The sequence below is a fragment of the Xiphophorus maculatus genome, chromosome 18 (assembly GCF_002775205.1).
Source record: "Xiphophorus maculatus strain JP 163 A chromosome 18, X_maculatus-5.0-male, whole genome shotgun sequence".
Lineage (NCBI taxonomy): Eukaryota > Metazoa > Chordata > Actinopteri > Cyprinodontiformes > Poeciliidae > Xiphophorus > Xiphophorus maculatus.
The window spans coordinates 3,112,240-3,137,533 of NC_036460.1; the positions used below are offsets into that span (position 1 = coordinate 3,112,240).

The following is a 25,294-nucleotide window of genomic DNA, read 5'->3' on the forward strand; positions in this document are numbered from 1 at the left end:
CCTCTAATGTTTTTGTTTCAGCAAATGACCCTTTTTAGAGTCAGTATCCTCTAGTTAATGGTGAATTAATTATTTCAATAATCATGATTAATCCGAATAATTGTCCCAGCAATCTCAAACACGGCAAAAAAAAAAAAAAAACCCACCAAAACTTACTAAATATTTTGGGTTTAATTTCCAGTGGAAATATCTTTGTACACTTAAAATAAAACAAAACTAACTTACAAGTAACTTTTCAGCAAGAAATCAGAGCTTGTTCTAAGTCAGTAATTCTTTAAAATTGGTTAAAAAGCACTATAGAGTAGATTATTCCACTTTTTTCACAATCAACCGTCACGGCGCCGTTACCTAGCAACCTCTGCCAAGATCAGCCCGTTACCTAGCAACGCAGTTCTAGTTCCACTGACTGATTACTTAATTTATGAAATGGAAAAATGTCTGCCAATGCAACTAGTACATTTTCATCAATATTAAGGAATTATTGATTTAAACCAAGCTCCTGCATTTTGCTGAAAAGTTACTTGTAAGTTAGTTTTGTCTTGTTTCAAGTGTAATAAGATATTTGCTCGAGAAACTTGGTAAGATTTTTGCAGTGTTTGAGATTGCTGGGAGTAAGGCTTGGAAACGATTAATCGTGATTATTAAAATAAATAAGCATTAACTAGATGACTGACTCTAAAAAAGGTCATTTGCTTAAATAAAAACATATTTAGAGCAGCAGTTAAGCAAAAACTGCACAAAAGTTTTTAAATATTTTTCATTTAAGGTAAAAATCAACCAATATATTCTACCCAGATCTCAACAAGTTGCAAAGATTTAGCTTCATGTCAGTTAAATTCCCTAAAAAAAAGAAACAAATATCCTATTAACCATGTTTTTCTTCCAGTTATTAATCGTTTAATCCAGAAAATAATCTGCCCTACAGGAAAAGATGAACTTTTTATAGTTAAAGTATAAATGTATAGATGCAGACGCATCTATAAATGATCAAACATTCACTAAAGGAATGCTGAGTTGTTGCACTTTAGGCAATAAATGCTTATTTTATTAATTTAAAAAGTAGAAATGTATTGTGAAAAGACAGAAAATAATAATAAGTCAGTAACAAAACGACAATAGTCAGCGTTTGTGCTGTAACAGGAAGCTTCGGTCAGCTGCTTTTCTGTCTGATAGATCTTTTTTTTTCTGTCTGCATAATAAAGCTACCAGATCAAACTGCTATCTTTCTTTTCCTTCAGCCTTTTTTCTCTGGTGCGTTCTCGTTGGGGAACTGGCTGGGTGGCTAAGGGGATTCATTTCAGGGCTGTTATTACATCGATGAACCCAAAACTGTTACCCTGTAGAGAAGACTTTGTTCTTGTAAGGAGCTATTGATGTCTCCACTCAGATTTTCATCTGTGAGCTTCCAGTATAAGAGCGGAAACAAAAAGTTTGAAAGAAACTTTCTGCTGACTCATCTTGGATAAGGTTTAAATTTGGCCCTATCAAAGGCTGCTTACCCCAACCTGCGACATTCGTACATGTGAAATTTTGGTAACATTTCATCTGAAAAGGTTTGCATAAGACTGACAGGACACGTTTTATAAACATGAAGGAGTCTTCAGGAATGTTTATAACTGTTGTTATGACATGTCCTTCAGTAAATAATGTCACTTTTAATGCAACTTTGCTTCAAAAATGTTATTATTTTTCAAATAGTAAAGTTGATGGTTTGAATGGACTTTTAATGCAAGTTTTAACTTGACTTTGCATTAAAAGTGTCATTATTTATCAAATGACACTTCAAGACAACAGTCAAACATTCATGAAGACTACTTCATGTTTATGGCTGTCAAGTCAGTTTTATACAGCCCTTCAAATAAAATGTTGCTGACATTTTTCTTCTTCTATTTGTGTAAAATGTAATGCTAAATCTCAATTTTTGGGAATTTGTTGCTGTTTTCATTGACAGCAATGAACAAGTTATCAGCAAAGTTTTGTTGTTGTTTAACAAGATCCTGCCCCCATCTCCCTGCTGCTGGGCAAACGGCTGCTGCTAGCTGAGGGCTAGCATCGGTTTTAGCTGTTAAGCTGTCAACATAATGCGCTAAAACTTGAATGTACGCCTGATATGTAAAAGAAAAAGGGATGCAGTGCTTTGCTAATTGTCAACACAACAACTAGATAACAAGGTCTGAAAAAAGTTTTAATTAAGTAAAAGAAATAGTGAAGGAGAGGGAAGTAGTTCAGTCATGCTAACTTGACTTTGACAACCTTAACATAAAGATGTGCTGTGGAATGTTTCAGTTCAGCTACAAAATAAAAAAGTGACCCACGCACCAACTCTGACAGATCATCAGTAGAGCAGGTGTTTAAATGAGCTGATCAACCACCGCAGTGTTAGCCTAGCTAATAGCAGCGGCGGCTAATGGCAGCGGCAGCTAATCTACCACAGAGATCACTTATTAATAATTGTAAGATAAAAATCAAGCCTGAAAACATAAAACTGCATGTTCTGAATGTTCTGTTCTTTCTGTGGGAAGTGTGCTTTTTAGTGTTGAATCCTGATGCAATAAAGGGGTGTTGTTGTCAGTCGCTATGGCAACGAGTCTGCAGCACAGCCGACACAGAGAGAAAAAGTAGTTTTGAGTTGCTCTTTAACGTTTTTTTTTGCAATATTTTTCCCTTTGCTGTGTTGCACTGCTCTAATTAGTAATATCTACATCTCCAGGTTTCATTTACTTACAATAATCATTGTATCGCTGCAGCGCGGCTATAATGGATGTGAAACAATCGTCTAGTCGCCCTGCAGCGTTGTGCGCATGCGTGAAATTTACAGATGTAAGCAATAATATGCATGGGATCTACACCTGAATATTTACCCCAAAACCATCTTCAAAGAGTTGTAAAAGTAAGACTGAAAGTCATATCTGTAGTTTTTAATTCGTCTTCCCATCTTTATAAAGATGTTTGATTCAATTTGAATTATCTCTTGACCTCATGTACAACGCTGAAAAGTTTCAGTTGCATTATGTGGATAATCTCTGTATTCTTTCTCCACGCTGTCAGTCTAATCTCTTTCGTCTTTTCTCCCCTCTTAATTATCTTCTCTTTCTCCTCTTATCTTTCTGACCCGTCGCTTCCCCTCTTCCTGCCTGTGAGCGCCTCTATATTGTGACGAGATAAAAACCCCGCGGCCGCGCCGAGCCGCAGGCGGGTTATCGGCTTCATCGTGAGCCCAGTAATTGGTGCGTCCCGCCTTGGACTGGTGACAGCGTGACAGAACTGCTCAGTCACATAATCGACTCTAAAATTAGCTGTCACTGCTGACTGATGGAAAGCTGCTGCTGCAGTTCATCGGTCATCTTACAGCTGCTGCTGTACTTAAGATAATGGAAACTTCTTATATGTTGCTCTGATATTCATACATTATACAGCCGTATAATCATACCATTTAAATAAACACAGATAAGGCACCGTTAAAGAAAACTGTATTACTTTAATGTGTTTCATTGTCATTTTATGCCACAGTTCAACACAATATAGTCCGTAAATCTTTAGAGGAAGGAAAAAGATTCTTGGTTTGCTTTTTCACTGACTTAATACTTTTAAAAAGCACATTTACTACAATTACAAAAAAAAACCTAACCACATGAAATGAAATGAGTAAAAGTACATATTTTATATTAATTTTAGAAAAAAGGTGAATTTCATATATATCTTCATTACACAGAGTGAAATATTTCAAGCTTTTATTTCTTGTAATTTTTAAAATAATATCTACAGTGAATTTAATTTTAGTTCAAATTAATTTGAATTAATTTATAATTATATATATACAGTACAGAGCAAAGGTTTGGACTCACCTTCTAATTCAATGAGTTTTCTTTACTTTCATGACTATTTATAAGGCAAGAAATCCCACTTATTAACCTGACAGGGCAGGTTGACCTATGAAGTGAAAACCATTTCAGGTGACGACCTCTTGAAGATCATCAAGAAAATGCAGAGTGTGTGCAAAGCAGTAATCACAGCAAAAGGTTGCTACTTTGAAGAAACTAGAATATAAGGGCTATTTTCAGTTGTTTTACACTTTTTTGTTTAGTGCATATTTCCACATGTGTTATTCATAGTTTTGATGCCTTCAGTGTGAATCTACAATGTCAATAGTCATGAAAATAAAGGAAACTCATTTAATTAAAAGTGTGTCCAAACTTTTGGTCTGTACTGTACTGTATATATATATATAGATATATATCCATTTGTTTCTATTATAAATAATAATAATGATATTTTCTTTCACAGATCATAGTTTGGATATATAAAAACAGTAAATTTCATGTTTTCTGTGTTTCGGCGCCACCTTTGTTATCACCATCATCCCGTCTGATTGGCTGCTCTCCTCCAGTCGGCGTAATTTATGGTCCTCTGTTCAGATGCTGTCCGGTGTGAGATTTACCTTCTGAACGGCACCGGTACCGTTTCCCCTGTCGCCGATTCCTTTCCTGCTGGAAGAATTGGACCATCGGAGAGAAAACATTCTGCCAGCGGCATAAATGAGATAAATCTGGTGCAACACGTTGGTGTGGGACTTCAGCAATCAATACTGACGATTTCCAAAAAAGGTTATTTAAACTGGAAAGGAGGGGTCGGCTCCTCGCTTCTACACGACTCGGTTGATACGAAACATAAAGTAATTTTCAATCTCTGTTGTTGCCCGACTCTGCTACTCCGGTGTGATTTATACCAAACGTTGGAGAGATGATCTTTATTCAGAGGACCTCCAGGCAAGGCTGAGAACTGCAAGGTCTTTCATCAATTCAGCACGGCGTTGCTGCCCTTGCCCCCGGCCACCGCCTTACTGTCTGTTGCAAAAATACAACCCCCTAATGATGCAGCACACTTTCCTTTTGTTTTTGTAGCCTTTGTACAGATTCACAAGTCCAGCCGTTCACCTAGCAACCCAGTTCTAGTTCCACTGGCAGATTATTTCACTTATAACATGGAAAAAATATCTTGTTATAAGTGAAACAATCTGTACTTTTTCATCAATATTAAGGAATTATTTACTTAGAACAATCTTGCTGAAAAGTTACTTGTCCGTTAGTTTTGTCTTATTTCAAGTGTGCTGAGATATTTGCATTAGAAACAAACATACTTGGTGATATTCAGTGTTTTTGCAGCGATGTGTCCTTGTCTGTTTCAGGGCGTGACGTACTGCGGGGAAAGCTCGGCCAGCAGTCTGACCATGGCCAACGTTCCCTGGCACCAGGAAGTGGTCGCCTTCGTCCAGCAGCTGGCTGACATGCTACCTCGCTACGACATCGCCTGTGAGCACGAGCACTCCAACTGTTTGCTCATTGCACATGATAAGGTAAGAAGACCTCAGCTGCCGAGCGCAGATGAAAAACCCAACGCAACAATAAGCGGTAACAAGATGTGCGAATTGAATATATGTTCTGCTCTTGGGGTTCAGCTAAATTTGTTTTAAAGAAATCACATTTTTAATGTCTATGTCACAGAAAGGTTTCTGCTCTGCAGAGACAGGAAGAAAACCATTTGGACTCGGTTTTATCAGGGTTTTTTTTAGGGATTTATACTTTTCAGAACACCGTGTTCCACAAGTTAAGCCTTCCACCCAGGGGAGTTTTATTCATAAAAGCATTTATGTGAAATATTACTAATGTTTGGTGCTCAGATGCAGCAGAGAATGATGGATTGTGAGAATGTTGCACGAAAAGCAGGAGTCACGTTCTCAGCCCAGAACAAAATCCACCATCAAAATGTGACGGGGTCGCTTTCTGTGAGGAAGCGATCCTCATTTCTATCGCCTTCAATTCCTCCAGAAACATTCAGCTGGGGAGACGGAGCAGCAAACAGGCTTTTAATTTAATATATCTCAAATCAAATATCCATGTTTACTAATACAAAATAAATAATACTGATGTAAATTATGAGCAGAGATTAGCCCAAACATTCGCTCATATGTTGCAGAAACCTAAGAATCTGATGTTTCCAATCTCTGAAGTCTGTTTCTTTAAATGCAAAATTAATCTACACAACAATAATATTACTCAAGTAAAAGTAAAAACTACTTGCAGTAAAACTCCTCCTATAGCCTTCTTTTTCCAAAAGGTAAGTGTAGCTGGAACTGCCCACCTCTGCACACACAGAACAGCAAAATTAGCAGCTTGATGTCTGGTGAGAGAAACTGCAACTTAACCCCTTGACCTTGAACCCCTAAATCACCAAAAACGCCTGATAAGGCAAATTAAATCAGCCGCTGTTCTTCAACCATTACAGTGATCCCTCGTTTTTCACGGGGGTTACGTTCCAAAAAGAACCCTTGATAGGCGAAATCCGTGAAGTAGTAACCTTTATTTTTTTTTACAATTATTATACAATGAAATACTCCATAATACATTGAAACCAAAGAACAAAACCTTTTTACAGGCCCAAACATTTGTTTAACAAATAAAAGTACTGTATAAACGGGGTTTTTTTTTTTTTTTACAAATAACTACTGTACTGTAAAATAATAATTTAAACATCAATACGAACTGAAGGCTTCAAATTGCGGAGATCAGCGCCGCCCCACCGCGACCTGAGTCATTGGATTAGAACGGGAGAAAATTAAAAATGATTATGAAAAAAACAAAACAAAGTACAGTAGGACAAATAGTGACTCTCGTGTATTTCACTGCTCTTCTGGCTGAGCCGCTGCATCCTGACTCCACTCTGTAACGGGGTTTTTTTTTCTTCTAAAGCCCGCGGTGCAGGTGGGTTTTATCGAGAGAAGAACATAGTTATCGGTAGCTGTTGTCGCTCTTTTTTCTTCTGCGCAAAAAGATTCTTGTAAACCGACATGCCACCATCGATTATGTTAAATATGGCATACATGTACATATTAAAGCGCAACGTTGTTGACACACTGGTAGAGAAGAAGTGGAGAGACTGTTTAGCCAATCAGAATGCAGAACACAATGCACGATGCAAATCCGTGAAGCAGCGAGACGGCGAAAATACCATATCTGGGGGGTAAAGGGCGGTAGTGTACAGTCAGACTTCCTCCGCCTTCTTGCAATACGCTGTCCGTCCGCCCCCATCCATCCGTCCGTCCGCCCCCATCCATCCGTCCGTCCGCCCCCATCCATCCGTCCGTCCGCCCCCATCCATCCAACCATCCATCCATCCATCTGTCCGTCCATCTCCCCCTCAGCACTCAACAATATGCTAGCCCCCCGCCTCCCCACCCACCCATCTCTCCTTCGACTTTAAGTGATTTTGTGTGAAAAATGTAATGAACATGTTTTGTATAAGCCATAGATCTATTCTAACCTGTACAAGGTAGATTGTCTTTAATGATGTAAAAGTGCAAAATGATCACTCAACAAACTTCTGATGCATTCTCAGTGTCTTTTCTGTTGGTTTGAAAAGGTTTTTAAGACAGAATGTTGGACGTTAAACTCCTAAAACTCTTAAAGCTGGAGGTTCTGGTGCGAGCTGTCCAGGTTTAGATGCATTTTGCATACAAAGGAGCAAAGTGCTGCTGGAGATTAAACCACAGCTGTGCTAATTGGTCCCTAATGGTCAGAAACAGGATGTGAGGAAACTCTGGGATCGTAAATTATCATGGACAGCTAAACGATAATTTACTGAATTTTAGAAATTTAAAGAGGAGTTTTTATAGGCTCTGGATGTCTGGAGGAAAATGTTTTGAGCATCCAGATCCTCTGAGTGAAGGTGTTAATGAAAAGCTTTCTTCTTACATTTCATACACGGAAACAACCTGGTAGGACTTTTATTTTGCAAACGGAAGAATATTAAAAATAAGAGGAAAACATTTGACCTCATTTCTTCAGATCCTCATTATTTTTGTTTGAGTTGTTTGATAAAATGGTATTTGTGACATCAGTTCTAACAGAAAAAAGGAAAGTTTATTAATATAGAAACATTTATGCATAACGGTTTACAGGATAGGAAATGAAACAAAAGGATTGCACAAAATAAAAGCATGTTGGACAGTTTTTAACATCTTAAAATAAATGTTTCACAGTGTACTAGTTGGATTATTTGATTAAAAGCTGCTGTAAACAAAAATAGTTTTTAATTCAACTGAGTTTATTTTTAGAATACAAATTCACAACAAGTACCGTCATGAGGCACTTAAAAAAATCAGTAATAAATTTTACTGGAGGATAAATCGTCCTGGTAATTATTGCAATAAATTATAGTATTGTTGTTTTCAGACTATTTTCAAATATATTGATCATGGCCTAAAAATGCAAGTTCAAAAAATATCATTTTTTTATTTTCAATAAAACAAATTTGATAAATAAATGGGTGTATAATTTTTATATTTAATGAAGTAGAAGAGGATTTATGTTTCTGCCAAAGCAACTCAAGTTTATTTTTCTTTAATTGTGCTTCTAAATTACAAACATTTGGACTGTTTGCACAATATCTGATAGTAAAGAACAAGTTATTTTTTTATTTCTGTGTGTTTGACATGATTGGAAAGCTGAGAATCCACAAGGTTCAGAATCTGTAAACAACTCAAAACGACTCGTTTTGACGTATTCGTGACAATAAGTGAGTTAAGAGACGAATATTTTCATTTTGGAGATATATAAACATGTTGTGTTATTGTGGGGCAATTTAAGTGTTTGCTAAACACTAACAGTTTGAGAAACACTTAACTATCAGAACCAGAACCCGGTTCTGTCCAATCCAAGCCAGACTGTAAAGGAAACTGAAAGTATGGATCAACCCTGAAAAAACCGATCAAATGGAATCTGATTTAATCTACTTATAAATAATAATTAATTACTTTTAGTTGCATAATCCAACTGATTTCGAAGGGCTTTTTGTTCCTAGTGGAAAACAAGTTTACATTTTAACATGAATGACAGAAAATGTGAGATATCAAAGTTTAAAGTGATTTACAGTTTCATTTTGTTTCTTTGTTTTGTTCTGCCTGTTTGTCTGCAGCAAGTTGCAATATTTCCTTTTATTTGTTGCTGGGGTTATTGGATCCTGGTTCTGACTCTGTTCGTCCTCATCAGTTAGAAACAAAACCAATATTTTTCCTTCACTTTGTCAAAACGAAAGGTGCAGATGAAACAACAGCGAGCGCATAAACTGACTCTGTTCCATCCAGCTTTGTTTTAAACCCTGATTTAAAATCCTCGTCTGGAAAGAAGTGCGAAGCTTTGACTTTATAAAAAACAGTAGAAACTCTGTTACTGTCAGCGAGACACCATTAACAGAAACAGCGTGCAGTCCTGTTCCCTTCCCGGACAGCGCAGATTTACTTTGTTCTTGGAAATATTACCCAGACTGAATAAATATCATCCTGTCTCGTTACCGGGAACGTTTGTTCCCAACAGGCGTTTCTTCTCAAGCCTCATTAACAATGCAGCAGGTTGGGTTTATTTTTTCCTCTAATGTCACACCGTAAAGTGCCAAACCCATCCAGTCGATGCTTCCTCCGCAGGAAGGTCGTCTGCAGTGCAAATAAGTGTTAGTCCTCCAATGCGTTCATGCTGAATCTGTTTTAATTACTTTTGTGATTAAAAATAAAACTATATTAGGAATAATGTGAGGCATTAAGGCCAATCACAGTTTCCTCATTGCAAAGAGCTGCAGTCGTCTGCTGGGCCAGTTTAGCTCCATTTCTCTGTTATTTATGACGTTCAGGAAGGTCCGGCCTGTACCCAGGATGCTGTCCAGTCAGCTTGACCTCTTTGAAAATTGAACTTTGCTGGACAGTTTGCCCTGCTGCACATTTAGCTTCCTTTTCAGCCTAATTTTGATTCGACTCTGTTCTTTGCAAAAGTATTCCGACTTACTTCAACATATCCACGTTTTCTGTTTTAAGTTATAGCTAGGACTGTCGCAATAAGAAATGAATCAATTAATCACATGATGAATTAAAACGAGCTCAATAATTTCCATTTGTATGATTTTTTTTTCTCTCTTTTTCTACCAAAAATGTAATAACTAAAGCCTCAAAATTGGTGTTTTGGTCTCAACTGCACCTTTTTTGAGGGACAGTTTTGTTTACAGAGATTCATAATAAATTTTTCTGTTATTTTGTTTATTTATTTTAGATATTTAAAATGTTTTCCAGTTCCAGTGTTAAATGTTCCCCAGTATTGAAAGTTTATTGATCTTTGAGAATGTGCTCTTGCATTAGTAAGACATTATTATTATATTACATGAAAATGGACTTAAAAAACCCAATATCGTTTATCACAATCATTTCTGGGAAAATGTATCGTCCAGTAAAATTTCTTATGGTTGCAGGCCTCCATGGCAGCCATTCAGCTGTAGAAAATGCCTGGATGGACCTAGCCCCGCCTTTTAGGTACAGCTCCTCCTCTGAGCTGCAGTTTCCTAGCTACCGAGCTTCTGCCTCACACCCGGCTCCTTCAGACTAGCCAGCAGCAATTAGCAAACATTAGACGCTACTTCTCAGAGCAACGCTGGTAAAAACTGTTAAAAGGTTAACAGAGGAGCCGTGTTGGGACATATATATATATATATATATATATATATATATATATATATATATATATGTGTAATTTTATGTCAACTGAAGGTAACGTAGTGACTTGATTGTGCTGGAAGATGGTACTCCACTCCACTTCAAGAAAACACAGAATCTTTCCACGTTTCTCATGCAAATGTCTTACTTCACTAGAAATAAGACAAACCAACTTACAAGTAACTTTTCAGAAACATGTAGGATTTTGTTTGAAGTCAATAATTCTTAATATTGACAAAAAGGTTTTAGCTCCACTGGCAGATTATTTAACTTATAACAAGACATTTTCCCGTGTTATAAGTTAGTTTATCTGCCAGTGGAACTAGAACTGTGTTGCTAGGTAACGGGCTGGGCTTGGCTGGGGTTGCTAGGTAACAGCTCAGTGGAATATTCTACCAGTGGAACAAGAACATTTTCATTAATATTAAATAATAATGTAGTTAAAACAAGACTCCATATCAAGCTGAAAAGTTACTTTTAATTTAGTTAGTTTTATTTCAAGTGTGCTAAGATAGTTGCAATATAAACTAGACCAAAACTACTTGGTGAGATTTTGTGTTTTTGCAGTGTATATTTGCCTGGAAAATACATAAGGCCGCCCCTTTAAATGTCCTTTTCCTTCCAGTTCAAGGTGAACGGCGAGTGGTGGACTTGGATCGACTACGACCGTTTCCAGGATCTGGTCCAGGCTCACGAAGACAGCGGCGGGCAGCAGAGCTTCTCGGCCTTGGACTACACCGCCAAGACCCCCAGCTGGGCTTTGTTTGGGTCAAACGAACAAGGGTTCGACCCGGCCGACACTCGCTTCCAGCGGCGCAACAAAACCAAAGATATCTCTGGATGCTGATTCTGAAGATGACAATGAATTTAAAGAAACAGTAAAAAATTAATATCAGCTTTATTGTTCGGCTCTTCCCTCTTACCTGTTCTGTTTGGATCTTTAAATGTATTTGCATCGCAGCTGAATGAACAGAAAAATGACCTTTTTATTGTTTCTTTTTTTAATGGATGTACATAAACTGTTCAGCTGTTAATCTTCTTGATTTCTCGTTGTTAAACTGGATTGTCCTTCTTCAGAAATTTATTTTTCCAGTTCCTCTTGCTCTTCCTTTCTGCTTGTACTTTTTTCTTATTCCAAATTTCTGTTTAAAAGTTTCATCGCTTTTTTTTTTCTTTCTTTCATCTCAGGGTCAGGATTTTTCAAAACATCCCTCTGGTGTCAGAGTATTTTATTTCTGTCAACTGCTGTCAAAATGTTTTGGCCACTTAAAATAAATGTGTTTGAAATAAAAAATTAAAAACTGTTTAAAATCTCAGTGGCTTTTGTAGAATTATTGTTATGATAACTAAACTCTTGGATTGGAAGGCCTCCTTGCTGCCTCTTGTCATTTGGGTTTTTATGCAGTTTTAGCAACAATTACACTGGTAAACATCCAGTAAGTCGTGTTTAGGGAGTAAAGCAGGTTCCTTTAGGTGCCTGGTGGTTCAAATCACTTTTTGTTTCTGCTTTTTATTTGAAAAATCAAACCTATTAAAGAAAATTGGATTTAAAATCATCCATTTTGTCTGTGTCACCACGATGTTTAGCCTCTTAGTGACATGAAGAAGTAAAGAATAAGATGTGATGCTTCCCATCATATCTTTTTTTTTTTTACCCCTCCAGGGGGTCTTTTGTGGGCTCTAGTGTCCCTTATGTGACAGTGGGCTGACAGGAAACGGGGAAGGAGAGGGGGGAAGACATGCGGCAAATGTCGTCGGGTCCGGGAGTCGAACCCGCGACGGCCGCATCGAGGACTCAAGGCCTCCAAATACGGGTTGCGCTAATCGCTATGCCACCATGGCACGCCCCCCATATCTTATTCTTACATCAAGGGCGTCAAACTCATTTTCAGTTTGGGCCAAATCAAAAATCGGAATGTTCTTAAAGGGCCGGCTGGGCCAGAATGTATTGATAAAACCCATTAAACTGTTAAAATATTATTAAAAGCTCTTTGTTCAATAAGTGTTTCTTAAATTGAACATCTTTCAATACCTGGATGGACTGATCCCACACGGATCAGTCCATCCAGGTTTTCTTCATTGTTTTTGTAGTTTTTTTGTTCAATCAAAGTCACAGAATTTTAGAAATATTTGAAAGGAATTTGTACCACATTTGCGTTAATGTCTGATGTTAAATATAACTTATTGTCGTATCAATCACGGACTATGAAGTAAGGCTGAGGCAGCAGTCACTTAAACTCAATGTTTCTGGACAATTGTGAGAGAAAGTTGCAGCAGAAATCAGGAAAAATGGGGGAATTTTGAGTGAATTTTGTGTATTTGTGAAAAACTGGAGGGGCTTACTGATGTCATTTGGAGTCTCGAGGGCCACATTAAAACACTACTGCGGGCCAGATTTGGCCCCCGGGCCTCAAGTTTGACACACACGACTTACATTTAAGAGTTCTGAATTTTTAAGGATAAACTTTGGACCAAAATTACTTTTAGTTGCTTCATCACTTTCACAGAGGAATGCTTTATTGCATATTTTAATATAGTTAAAAAGAAATGATAAAATTCTCTTTCATATAACTGCTAATTAGAGAGTTTTGTGCGGAGACAGTTTCTTCTCTGTTTGTGGCTCCTTGGTTTTCCTGATCTCACCTTCAGCAAATCAGCACCAACGAGTCAGTCAGACTTTGCTGGAGTTCATTAGAGCATTTCCACGCTCACTTGTTTGATTTGCGTCAGCCTCGTTGCTGACATCCGAACCCATTCAGGCTGCAGTAACGTTTTATTTTGCTGCAAATCTGCGGAGCTGTGGGGGAATGACCTTGATCCGCTCATTTACAAACCCTTTCTTCAAGCAAAGTGACTTAATTAACCAAATGACCGTCTAATGCAGGCTGATGCTTTGTTTCTGCACTCCCTCCCTCGCTGGAAACCTGACAGCTGACTGGTAAATCACAAAGCGATCCGATGAATCATAAAAATATTCAGCCTCTGAAATGAGTGTTAAACTGCAGGCCTGCTGCAGAGAGATTAGAGGAGAAATGTGCTAATTGCCTGCTGTGTGTCCTGGATCACTCTGGTCTCCTCAGGTTCACGTCATGCGGCCTGTTCCACAGACTCCTGGCTCCGTTTTCCCCCCATTAAAAACAGTTTGAAGGTTCGGATTTCCAGTTTAATCTGTAATGATTTAAATTGCCCAGTTTAATCAGTTTGTGCATTTTTGTCGATATCAACCTGCGGACATCTGGTGCTTAAATGCATTTGTTCCTTGACAAAAAAGGACCAAAAAAAAGCTCTTTTTTAAAAACCTTTTCTTAGAGTTTTATTCCTCTGCAAGTAAACTTGTTTTTAAAAACAATCCGCCTGACAGATCCCTGCTCTGTTTATAATTAGCTTCTGTACTTATATTAAATGTTGCATTTTTAACTTGTGATTCCCATTAGCACTAAGCAGAAATAAAAATGTCCCCATCTCCTGCAGAGGGGGGCAGTTACTGCAGGAACGTCTGCATTAAAAAGCAGCTGCTCCTATTTTTGTCCCTCATGCCCTGCCATACTTACACAGGATATTAAATGTACTTGCATTACTTCTTCTGCTTTTAAAGTCACGTTTAGCTTTTTGGTTATTTGCTAGAAATTAATTCAGGAATGATTTAATTCATACACAGTTATTAAGAATATTTAAATGTAATTTCTGCTACACTTTCCAATATCAATAATCATATCTGCATGTTTGTTTTATGACTTTAACATGTCTGGACCTTATTCACTTTAGAGTCACTTATTTTACACAATCATAGTGAAAAAGTAAAGAAAAGTCTTCCTGTTTTGAGCCCTGTGTGTTCATAAGTGTGATTGAATATTTTTATTTAAGATGTGACCTTTAACCCCTGTCTTCTCTTTTGATAAAGCCAGGCATACCATCACAGTCAGCTGCAAAAACACAACATCTTACAAAGTACTTTTGGTTTAGTTTCCAGTGTAAATATTTTAGTTTTATCTTAACTTATGAGTAACTTTTCAGATAAATACAGGAGTTTGTTTTAAGTCAATAAATCAACAAGACATTTTTCCCTCCTTTTAGTGAAATAATCTTCACTTCTTCATCAATATTAAGGAATTATTTACTGAAAACAAGCTCCTATGTCTTGCACAAAAGTTACTTGTAAGTTAGTTTTGTCTTGTTTCAATTGTACTAAGATATTTGCCGTAGAAACTGGACCAAAAACACTTGGCAAGATTTTGTGTTCTTGCTGTGACGAGTCTCTGTAACAGGACAGTGTCGTTATTCTCATGTCGAAAGTTTGGAAAATGTATTTGACGTTGCTTGTGAGATTTGAAATAATGTTATTTCTAACTAAAGAGGCAACATGATCAGGAAACTCCTCATTCAGAGTCTGATCACTTCAAATGTAGAAATGTTCCCTGATTTCAAAACTTTGGCTGAAGCCGTTCTTGTAATCCCAGTTGTCAGAGTGGCAGCAGAGTCCAGATTTATTCCCCAGATCAACATCAAAACCCTGAGAAATGTAACTACACAGAAACAGCGATGCATTCAGGTCCACGCCGACCAGGAGGAAGTTGTGAGACGGTGCATTCAGGCAGCAGCAGGTGAGTCGTTCATAATTTCAATTCAGTTTAATCATGTTATCTGCTTGATGTGTGATGGCATAATGTGGAATCTCTGTTCAGCTTATTGAATCTTAATGCAACCAATTGAAAATACAGTTTTGTTGAAAATATCATTATGATTTTAAAATTGATGGTGAAAATAGATTTTTTTTTTACTCCATCAGTCAAAATGACCCACAAATAAAAAGTCTGCCCACTGCGTCTTGATCCGACTCAAACAGTCCAGACATGTTTGTTTGAATGCGACTGAAGTTGGGTTGGCTGCAACAAAACACAAATTAATTAGTTAAAAATTATGCAATTTGATTTTCTGGGTGTTTTTTGTTTTTTAGATTCTCATGATGAAAATGACCAATCTCTCCTTTTTTGTTTTTAAATGGGAAAACTTTTGTCTGCTTATTAAATGTTTCTTTTTCTCACTATATATGACACTATTAACCAAAAAACAACATTGGAGTGTGAATTACTGAGCCAGTAACAATTATTTTATTTTGCTGTTGGAGACACAAAGTAAAAAAAAAAAAAAAAATCAGTGAATTTAAACTTCATTCAACAGTTGAATGAAAACATTTTTATTAGTTGCTTCACACTGGAGATTTGATTCTAATTATTGGACAGAAACGCTGCTGCAGTTATGATGTATGTAATCAAAGATGTATAATGTGGAGAGTTACTAAAGATGGAAATCCAGGAGTGGCTGTTGTAAATAATAAATTCCTCTGTGAGCTTTTGGGAGAGAGTGTTTTTTTTTTTTCCTCGCTCTCCAGAAATGTGTCGCTCCGATCTTCTGCTCACGGTCACACCGAACACATTAGCAGTCAGAGAACACAGATGCCTCACATTTGGTGGTTCAGAGGAAACTGAGCGTACTGTAAGCGCTGCGTCTGTGAGAGGAGAGCTTGGCGAAGAAATGGACGTCCAAATATAGGTGCAACATCACGAGCATCATCAGAGGAAGAGGACGTCTTAATGGCCGCCACAAGATTCAGGAAACGGCTGAGTTTAGGAGGAGTTACTGCGCAAAAATGGCTCAGATAATTACTTTTATAGAGAAGAACTAATGATTCAGCTTGACTTTTAAGTCCTTTTGCTCCAATGATAGATGCTGATAAATAGTTTTCCTGTAACAATAATTTGCTTCTCCGCCATTAGACATTTAGCAGTGAATGGATGAGCTTGATTGACGGCGCTAAGACCGTCATCCTGATTCTGATTGGTTGTTTTTGGTCGGAATAGTGCATTACTTTAGACAGCAATAGTATCTCATGGAAAAGGTGGAGGAGATCTTTTCACAGATTATTTGTCACAACAAACTGTCATGACATAAAAATATATTTTTTAATTAAAGTTATATACTGTAGCTTGAACAAAATGTAACAACATAGCATTTTTTGAGAAAAACTAATGGTTCAGATTCAGGTTAAGTCCTTTTGGGCGTGGTGCAAACTAAAATGTATGTATTTTTTATAATTTTATTAAAAATCAATGCTAAATATGATCATACTGAGATGACTCAGTCATGCCTGATTTTAATAAAGAAATGTCCACGCTAAAACCAAGCATAGTGAAGCATGAACAAAACATATATCGAAGGAAAATACATTTGTTGTATGAAATACAGTGGATTTATAAATTTACACACAGGGGGGAAAGTTAGGACATTCCTAACGGCTTCTGAACAGCAGGGGCCCACAAATATCTTTTTTTTTTTCTTTTTCTTTTTTTTTTTAAGAAATAGAAAGTTTTGGGGGTAGCCCTGTCAATAACAAAATTTATTATATTGTGTTTTTAAAATATGTTTTTAGCAGTAAAAATTATACGTTTCCACATTATAGACCCTTTTCACAGTGACGTCAGACAATGGCCGCCATAACTCAAAACTGGGTATCTTTACTTCCGGTGTGATTTTGCCTTGGGAACCAAGCTGAAAACTTCCCGCATTCTCATAATCTTAAGGATATAATAAAAGGTAAGTTTAATAATAACAGCATTTAAGTGTTAGATAGCTGTTACTAATCATTGTAAATTCACCATTCTCTATCTGTGTATAAAATAAACAGCCTCCGATCGGAGAGTAAACCACCTAGCAGCAGCTTTAGCCACATTTAGGAAAAATATACTCTCTGTCAGCGCTGTAACGTTTAGAGGTTCACTTTCTGTGTTTTATAAAACAGTGTTTACGTGCTAGATAACCGTTATAAGTCATTGTCAATTTACCATTCTCCAACTGTATTCAAAGGAACCAGCTTCCGATCATGAGTAAACCAGCTAGCAGCAGCTTTAGCCACAGTTAGGAAACATATACACCGCCGCCTGTCAGTGATGTAACGTTTAGAGGTTCATTTTCTGTATTAATGGAAAATAAAAACAAGACAAAAGCCACAAATAACAGTTGGGCTTGACGATATTTCTGTTTTTCCAGCAACAAAATGCGCATCTCCATGCACTGTTCATGTTTCTGTCACTGCTAACTGTCACAGAGTCTCTCCCAAAGACGCAAAGAAGGAATAAAAATAAATACACAAGAAAATATTAATGTGCAATGATTTGGATAAATAACTTTAATCTGATTACTGGATTTGAAATACGAACTCGTTAGATTATTCGTTACCGAAAAAGTGGTCCGATTAAAGGCATTACAAAGCAGCGGCGGCACCGGACATCTCTGCTTATAACAAACAAATCCCTATTTTATGGGATGAGTGGCAACTCCAGTCTATAATTTAATAATCTGATCAAGATTAGAGCCTAAAACGTTATAGTTCAAAAACAGTAAAAAGTTCTGGTTAAGGAACAGTTATGTCACGTAGTTAGCTAGCTAACAAAATTCACTAATGCTAAGCTAACGGTTACGCAAAACAAAAATACCTACCTTCATAGTCAAACAGGTATTGTTCGGTGAAGAATTTGTAGCCTTTGTCTAATTTAGATTTTTTTGTCAGAGAGAACTGGTTTGCAAATCGTGATATATCTTCAAATCTTATTTTAGGCAAATGTTTTAGAGATTGTGTAAACTCCATGCTCCGGTGATCTGTCTGATCAACATATGCTGTCAGATTTATACATCTCTCTCTCTCTCTCTCTCTCTCTCTCTCTATATATATATATATATATATATATATATATATATATATATATATATATATATATATATATATATGAAATAGACAACTTTATCATTACTTACTATGTACACCGGAACTAAGGATACACAGCTTCGAGTCAAAACGGAAGTTGTGTGACGTCATGTGAAAAGGGTCTATTTGCACTGAACACCCCCCCCCCGGATCTGCATGAAATGGTTTCTCCCTGCTTCCTGCGGCGTTCAGCAGCGGTCAGGAAAAGACAACGACGACTGTGGCGGTTACTACGCTGTCAATAAAAATAATAGTTAAGGTTTAAGGAAAAAAGGAGAACAAAAGGAGTCAGACAAAACATTGTCAGTTTATAACCCAGTTTTTCTCCAAGAGAGGTGGGTAGACTGAGAGATTACCAACCGTTTAGCATAGTTAGCTTAGCTACAGACTACTGTTTGCTTCCATTCACTAGCATTTAATGAATGAAGAAAAAAAATTACCAACATATTCATATATTTAACATGTCCCTGTGACTTTAACCTCATTTAACAACAGGTGAGTCAGTCAGCAGCAGCAATAACCCCGATACCAGCATGACCTTTAACCCCTGTCCCGGTTTACAAGGTGAACAACACTGTTCAGTGATAAGCTAGTTAGCATCATTCCAGGGAATCTGTGTGGATTTTTTCTGTCTTTTTTTACAATTGCAAAACAAAAACAATATTTATTACTCACAGAAATTCAAACAGTTTTTATACAATGATAATAAAAAAACAACCTTCTGTCTGGACTGGAGCCAGTTTATTTTACATATTAAATTAAACATTTAAAAAAATTAACAATAATGTTTTGGTTTAGCCTGTCATGGAAAGAAGAAAAAAGAGGTTTTTGCTTTTCAGATTCATATTTTTACCATGCTATTCATACATTTGTACATTTCACAACTCTAAACTAAATATTTAATTTGCAAGCTAAATATTTAGTTTGGAAAATAAAAATTGAAGTTGCTAATTAAATATTTTGCTTGAAAACTAAATTAGGAGATAATTTTGTTTTCTAGCAAAAGATGATAAATATTTGGAACTAAATAAAAAATTTTTTTTAACATCTTAAATAAATATTTAATTTATCAACCTTGAGAATTTAGTGTTTCCTTTGGATACTAAATATTTATGACCAACATAAATACTTAGTTTAGAAAATAAATATTTAGCTTCAAAAATACATGTTTAGTTTGGAAATTAATTTTTTTAATTTTAGCTAAATATGTAGCCTTCTAAATAAATACTTAATTTGCAAGCTAAAAATATTTACTATGTAAACTAAATATTTAGCTTAAGAGTTGGATAGTCAGTTATTTAGCTAAACATTTAGTTTTAGTTAGTCCAAGCTAAGTATGTAATGTAGAAAATAAATTTTGATTTAAAAAATGTCATGGTTAGTTTGGAAAATACATTTTACTTTCAACTAAATATCTAGTTAATAAAATAAATATTTAGTTTCCTGACTAAACATTTAATTTGCAAGCCAAAACTTTAAATATTTAGCTTGTGAGTTAAATATCTTATTCTGAACTGTTACATTTATAAATGTCTGAATAACATGGTGAAACACTCATATTTTTATTATCTCCCAGACAAGCTAAAAAATGTTTTTTTTGTTTGTTTTTTTGCTGTGTACTTTTACAAATTACACCCCTCATCATTGTGCAATCTTTAATTTGAAATAAAACTGAAACATTTATGAAACAACTACAACATAAATCTGTCAAGTTTCTGTGCGGACTCGGCTGTTTTCCTGTGGATAATAACGCAGTGAAATGGGGGGAAATTCAGCAAAAAAAAAAGAAAAGCTGACATATTTTGGGCTTAAGTTAGGAAGCGACTCTTTCTGTCGCTGCCTCAGGCTGCTGACTCAGCGGGAGGAAGAAAACGAATGCCTGAGTGCCTGAGGAGACGCTTTCTGCTCGTCTCAGAGGCTTCAGGCTCCTGGATTGAGAGCAGAACAGGGAGAATGTGTTAGCTTTGCTCCCTCACAGTGAGGAGGTGATTAAGATCAGGTTATCTATGTGTGAATGTTTACTTGTTTCCCTGTAATCCTCACAGAATGGAAAGGTAATCTAGATTTTATTACTGGTGCAGAAAGACGCACGTCTCAGAGTTGGTTTCAGGGAATGACTGTAAACAACAGCAGAACAATGTTCTTTCTGAAAATCAATGATGCATTTTGAACTATTTTTAAAAATTACTTAAGGAACTATAAACAAATGGTTGTTCAGGTTAATTTTGTTTAATTAATTGTTCCCTTTTATTTATTTGTTGGTTACTGTAGATGAAACCGGCTGCAAACATTTGTAATTGTTTATTTGTATGTAAAACCACTAATTTGTCTGTCGTAAAGCTGCAGATTAACTTTTGTAGCCATTAAAGTAGTAGCTGCCATGCCTGTCTCGTTATCGGTTAACTTCTTTGCAGAATTGCTAAGATTTTTTAATTATCGGCTGATCGTCAAAACCTGAGAGACCCCACACACGACGATAAAAAAACGGTTGATATAACAGGCTTTGTCGTACCAATTTCCCTCACCGACATTCAGATTTCAGACGGAAAACTCGGAAAAAATCCCAAGACCAAACACGAGTTCAGTGTAAACAAACATGGCCGACTGGGAAGAAGCAATGGCCGTGGTTTCTGGGCTATATTTATTTTAGATTCCCATATAAGTTTTCCATCACCTCGTTTTCTGATTTGCTACGCGTCACATTTACCAGGTTCCATTTTTGTTTGTTCTTGGAGGAAAAAGATTTAATTAAAATAAATAGCCAGGCAGAAGGAAGCAGGTCAGTTATGCTAGCTTGACTTTGTGAATTATAACATGACGATGTGCTGTGGAATTCTGTTTCAGGTCAGTTAAAATACAAAAAGGCGACCTAAACACCAACTCTGACAGATTATGTAGAGCAGGTTTTTATCTCTACCACTGCTGTGTTAGATTAGCTAATAGCAGCGGTAGCTAATCTACCATTGCAATCTCTTATCAATATCACAAAGTAAACATTAGGCCTGAAAACATAAAACCTTAACAGACTAAATGTTCTGTTCTTTGTGTGGAAAATGTTTGCGAGTTTTTTGGTGTTGAATCCTGATACATTGTTATGAGTTGCTACGGCAACGAGACTGCTGGTAGCGTAGCCATTTTGAGTTGTTTTTCAGCGGTTTTTCTGTGTTGTTTTTTCCGTTGCTTTGTGCTTTGCACTGCGATAAATTAATAATTACTGCATCTGGAGTGAGTTTCTCTTTAAATACAGTAGGCCTCATTTAAAAATATATTGCATCTTGTTTCATTTTATCAGTGTGATTGTTTCCAGAGTTGGGGAATTAATGCAGGGGAATTAATTTGGACAGTTGCAGAGGCTCCATGGAATTGGTCTCTGGTATGTTTCCATGGTTGTTTTTTATGGTTATCTATAGCAGGTTTTCTCCTTATTTTTCAAATTGGATGGGTCTCTCATTGGAATTAGAAAAAGAAAAAATATATATATACATATATGTATGATCATCATGTATGTATCGAACAGAAAGAAGCTAGGCTGCCATTTTGCGCGATCAACCATTTTGGTAAACACCAGCAGATAAGGCAGATTAAATATCTTGCCCAAGTACACAACAACAGAGGTAGGCAGAACAGGAATTGAACTGGTGACCCAACAATTGAAGGAAAAACTCTTACCACTGTCGCCACCATTACCCATTTTTATGTTTAATATGTACAGCATTTCTTCAACAACTGAAGCTAACATGGTTACTTGACTGTGCTATAAAATGGTACTATGTAATAATGATTACTCTTTCCACCGTCGTAATAACAATTTATGTTAGGAAGTACCACAGCTAACGTCACCACAGTGAACCAGGTGCAGCAACAGTAAACGACACTCTGTCAGGGCTTTAAAGTGTTACTCACTAACCCATAAATTAGTGTGATTTCTTGTAAAATAAAACACAATTAAAGTGCTTTCACATAATTTGTATTGACATGCCTTAACTCAGGCCAGACATATGTTTTGTTGACCTCTCTGAGATCTTTCCATGTCAACCAAATTAGATTTTAGACCTGAGGTGAATATATTTCATGTTGATGAGACTTCTTATGTTGTGTAAGTGACTGCATGTGAATATAACACTTCCCACACTGATGACAGGTGAAAGACTTTTCCATGGTGTGGCAGTGCTGATGGTTCTTCAGATTCCCTTTCTGAGCGAATCTCTTCCCACACTGGTCACACTTATATGGTTTTACTCCGGTGTGGATGCGCTGGTGAACTGTCAAGTTAATTTTTTTGGTAAAACTTTTCCCACACTTATCACAACTGTATGACTTTAATTCAGTGTGGATGTGCTGATGGATCTTGAGATTGCCTCTCTGGGTGAATTTTTTTCCACACAGGTTACAGCTGTACGGCTTCTCTCCAGTGTGGATGCGCTGATGGACTGTTAAGTTGACTTTTTTAGTGAAATGTTTCTCACATTGGTCACAGCTGTATGGTCTTTCCCCAGTGTGAGTGCGCTGATGGACTCTCAAATCTGCATTATGGTTGAATGTCTTCTCACACTCGTCACAGCGGTAAGGTCTTTCTCTTGTATGAATAAGCTGATGGCCGGTCAGATACCTTTTCTGAGAGAAGCTCTTCCCACACTGGCTACAGTTGTATGGCCTCTCTCCAGTGTGGATGTGCTGGTGAAATCTACACCTTTTACATTTGCTGAAACTCTTCCCACACTGGTCACAGACATGAGCCATTTGTTCAGTGTTGACCGGCTGAGTGGAAACACTCTCTGAATTCTCTCTGCGGTTGTCGTGGCCGTGCTTTTCCTCAGAGTCGACTGGCTGATTTGCCGTGCTTTCGCTGAAGCTGCTCACACTCTCATCCTCATAAAGTGCATTCTGGAAGATGCAGATCTCCTCCTGTGAATGGAAATCAGATGAAGGTTGTTGAACTGAAATTACAAAAACTGAGAAAGAGCTTGAGAAAGAAGAGGAAAAACGAATATTTTAAAATAAAAACCTTAAAGTGTGTGCTATGTTGACCTTTTAGCTCAAATTGACTGACTATATTAATTTCCAGTGTTGCTCATATATGCAGATATGAGCCGCTTCAGAGCAATGTTAGCACATAGTTGTGCAGATGTATGCATATTTCATGACAGTGGAGTTCCTGTTTTATTGATTGTTCATTTTCTTCTATGCAAAACAAGAAAAAATGACAAAATTCAAACAACTGTATTCATAATAATTGTTTTTTTCTGTTGAGGTTTTGTTCGTCTTTAGGGGCCTTGACGTATTTAAAACAGGACTTGATGAGATTAATTGTATATAAAAGATTCACCTGAAAAATAGGAAGAAAATATGAATAATTTCTCTGTTCACACTAACATATTTTAATGACAGGAAAACTGAGGGTTTGTAGATTAAAAGAAATTGCTGGAAAAAACTCTTAGCTAAGAAATTTACTAAAAAAAAAACATGGACATGTCTGAGTTTCAGAAGTTGAATATTTAACATTTTTGAAATTAATTATTTCCTAGAACATTTCTGAGATTAATCTCAAAATTAAAAAAAATTAAAAATCCAGCAAATTTTCAACCTGTGTAGCTCAGAAATTTCAATGTTTTTTTTTCTAGAAAATTTCTGAGTTTATGGTGGAAATGTACTCCTTTTTTAAGCTAAATGAAGATTCTTAAACCGCTAATTAATTTTGAGCTTTTGTTGTTTTTTTTTCCACAAAAAAAAAAAATAAAACAAAAAAAAAAACACATTTCTGAGTTTCCAAAGTTCAACATTTTTGACTTTTTGAACTCCAAAATGTTCATGTTTTTCCCTAGAAAACTTCTGAAATGAATCTAAAAATTTCTGAGATCTTCCCGGAAAATCTTCGACTTTTGCGAAATATGAGTAACAGAAAAACAGCAGAGATGAACAAAGTTTACACTTTCCTGACAGGGGAAGGCATCTTGGAAAAAATATGGGTTCAGTTTTATTTATTTAAACGAGCAAAATGTACTGTTTTCTTTTGATTTTACATATTTTGTCCTTTCAAGAAATGTAACTAGTTTGTGTTTTGTTTTAAAATTAATAAGTAAATGTCATCTTCTGGTCCAGGTGTACTTTCTATGTTCAGAAAAACAGCTAAAATCTCCAACCAGTTGTGGTAGCGCCTTGTCATGCTTCATGTTGAGTTGGATGTGTAATTCATAAACAAATCTGGTTTGAAATACTGACAGACATTAAATTTGCTCCACTTGCAATGAATAAATTTTTTTTTTTTACCTCCACACCCCTAGGGGGCGTGTCTCACACTTTGACAATCGCTGCTTTTAATTCTACATAGTGACCATTTTTAAACAACACACCTCTTCTGAAGGCATAACTGGATTGTTTATGTTGCTGTTATCGTCCTCCAGGAAATCCAGAAGTTTCAGAAAGTCCTCCATTTTGTGATCCTGTTGAAGAATACGAAGAGTCAAACTTCACAGCAGAAGTTTATGCTACCAACAAAAGGGCGTATGACTGTTTTAAAAAGCTAACATGTTTTGATTTACTATTAGCAAAAAAACAAAAACAAAAGATTTGTCTCATAATATCAAAAAGTGCTAAAATACTCCTTAATGTTTTTGTCCCAGGAGAAACACACAGCAGTTAAGGTGCGAAAATGAAAATACAAACTACAATAGTTTTGTGGGAAACCAGGCCAGATCAGAGGTGTCCAAACTTTTTATCAAGTGACAAAGTTACCGTTTATCAGTGTGAGATGTCCAGTCAGTCTTTGCACGTCTGTCTGTTTTGATATGACCTGTCTCCGTGGTTTCCATGGCAACAGAAGCCGAGTACAGTTTCTAGATTTCTAAACGTCTTGAGAAATTTGAAACAAATCATTTAAAGTTCTTAATTTTTTTTTTTACTTTGACAATTTCTAAAAAGTGGAGATGAAGTGAATCCACTAAAATACAAAATACCTTTTTTCAAATTTGAATCCAAAAGATTCAAATTTTTGGATATACACAGTACAG

General features: G+C 36.5%; 2 protein-coding genes across 2 annotated transcripts in view; one reads left to right on the forward strand and one right to left on the reverse strand.

The window, feature by feature from the left end:
* LOC102221516 (S-adenosyl-L-methionine-dependent tRNA 4-demethylwyosine synthase-like) overlaps window positions 1-11,831 on the forward strand; it is a 41,593-nt gene extending 29,762 nt beyond the window's left edge. The window contains exons 15-16 of the mRNA XM_023351799.1: window positions 5,186-5,353; window positions 11,154-11,831. Of these exons, the coding sequence (XP_023207567.1) occupies window positions 5,186-5,353; window positions 11,154-11,375 (390 nt within the window). The 3' untranslated portion in view covers window positions 11,376-11,831. The remainder of the gene's footprint in view (window positions 1-5,185; window positions 5,354-11,153) is intronic.
* A 10,503-nt stretch (window positions 11,832-22,334) lies between these two features.
* LOC106700173 (gastrula zinc finger protein XlCGF7.1-like) lies at window positions 22,335-25,085 on the reverse strand. The gene is made up of 3 exons (XM_023351683.1): window positions 25,020-25,085; window positions 24,638-24,727; window positions 22,335-23,192 (listed from the first exon to the last, which is right to left on the reverse strand). Exons 2-3 carry the CDS (start codon window positions 24,716-24,718, stop codon window positions 22,335-22,337), a joined length of 939 nt encoding a protein of 312 aa, XP_023207451.1. The 5' UTR covers window positions 24,719-24,727; window positions 25,020-25,085.
* Between the last annotated feature and the right edge of the window lie 209 nt (window positions 25,086-25,294).

Bases quoted from the DNA above. Each gene is read 5' to 3' on its own strand.
- LOC106700173 (XM_023351683.1), bottom strand. From the start codon at position 24,718: ATGGAGGACTTTCTGAAACTTCTGGATTTCCTGGAGGACGATAACAGC. The intron at 23,193-24,637 runs GTGTGTTGTTTA...TTCCATTCACAG, and splicing joins CAGTTATGCCTTCAGAAGAG to GAGGAGATCTGCATCTTCCA.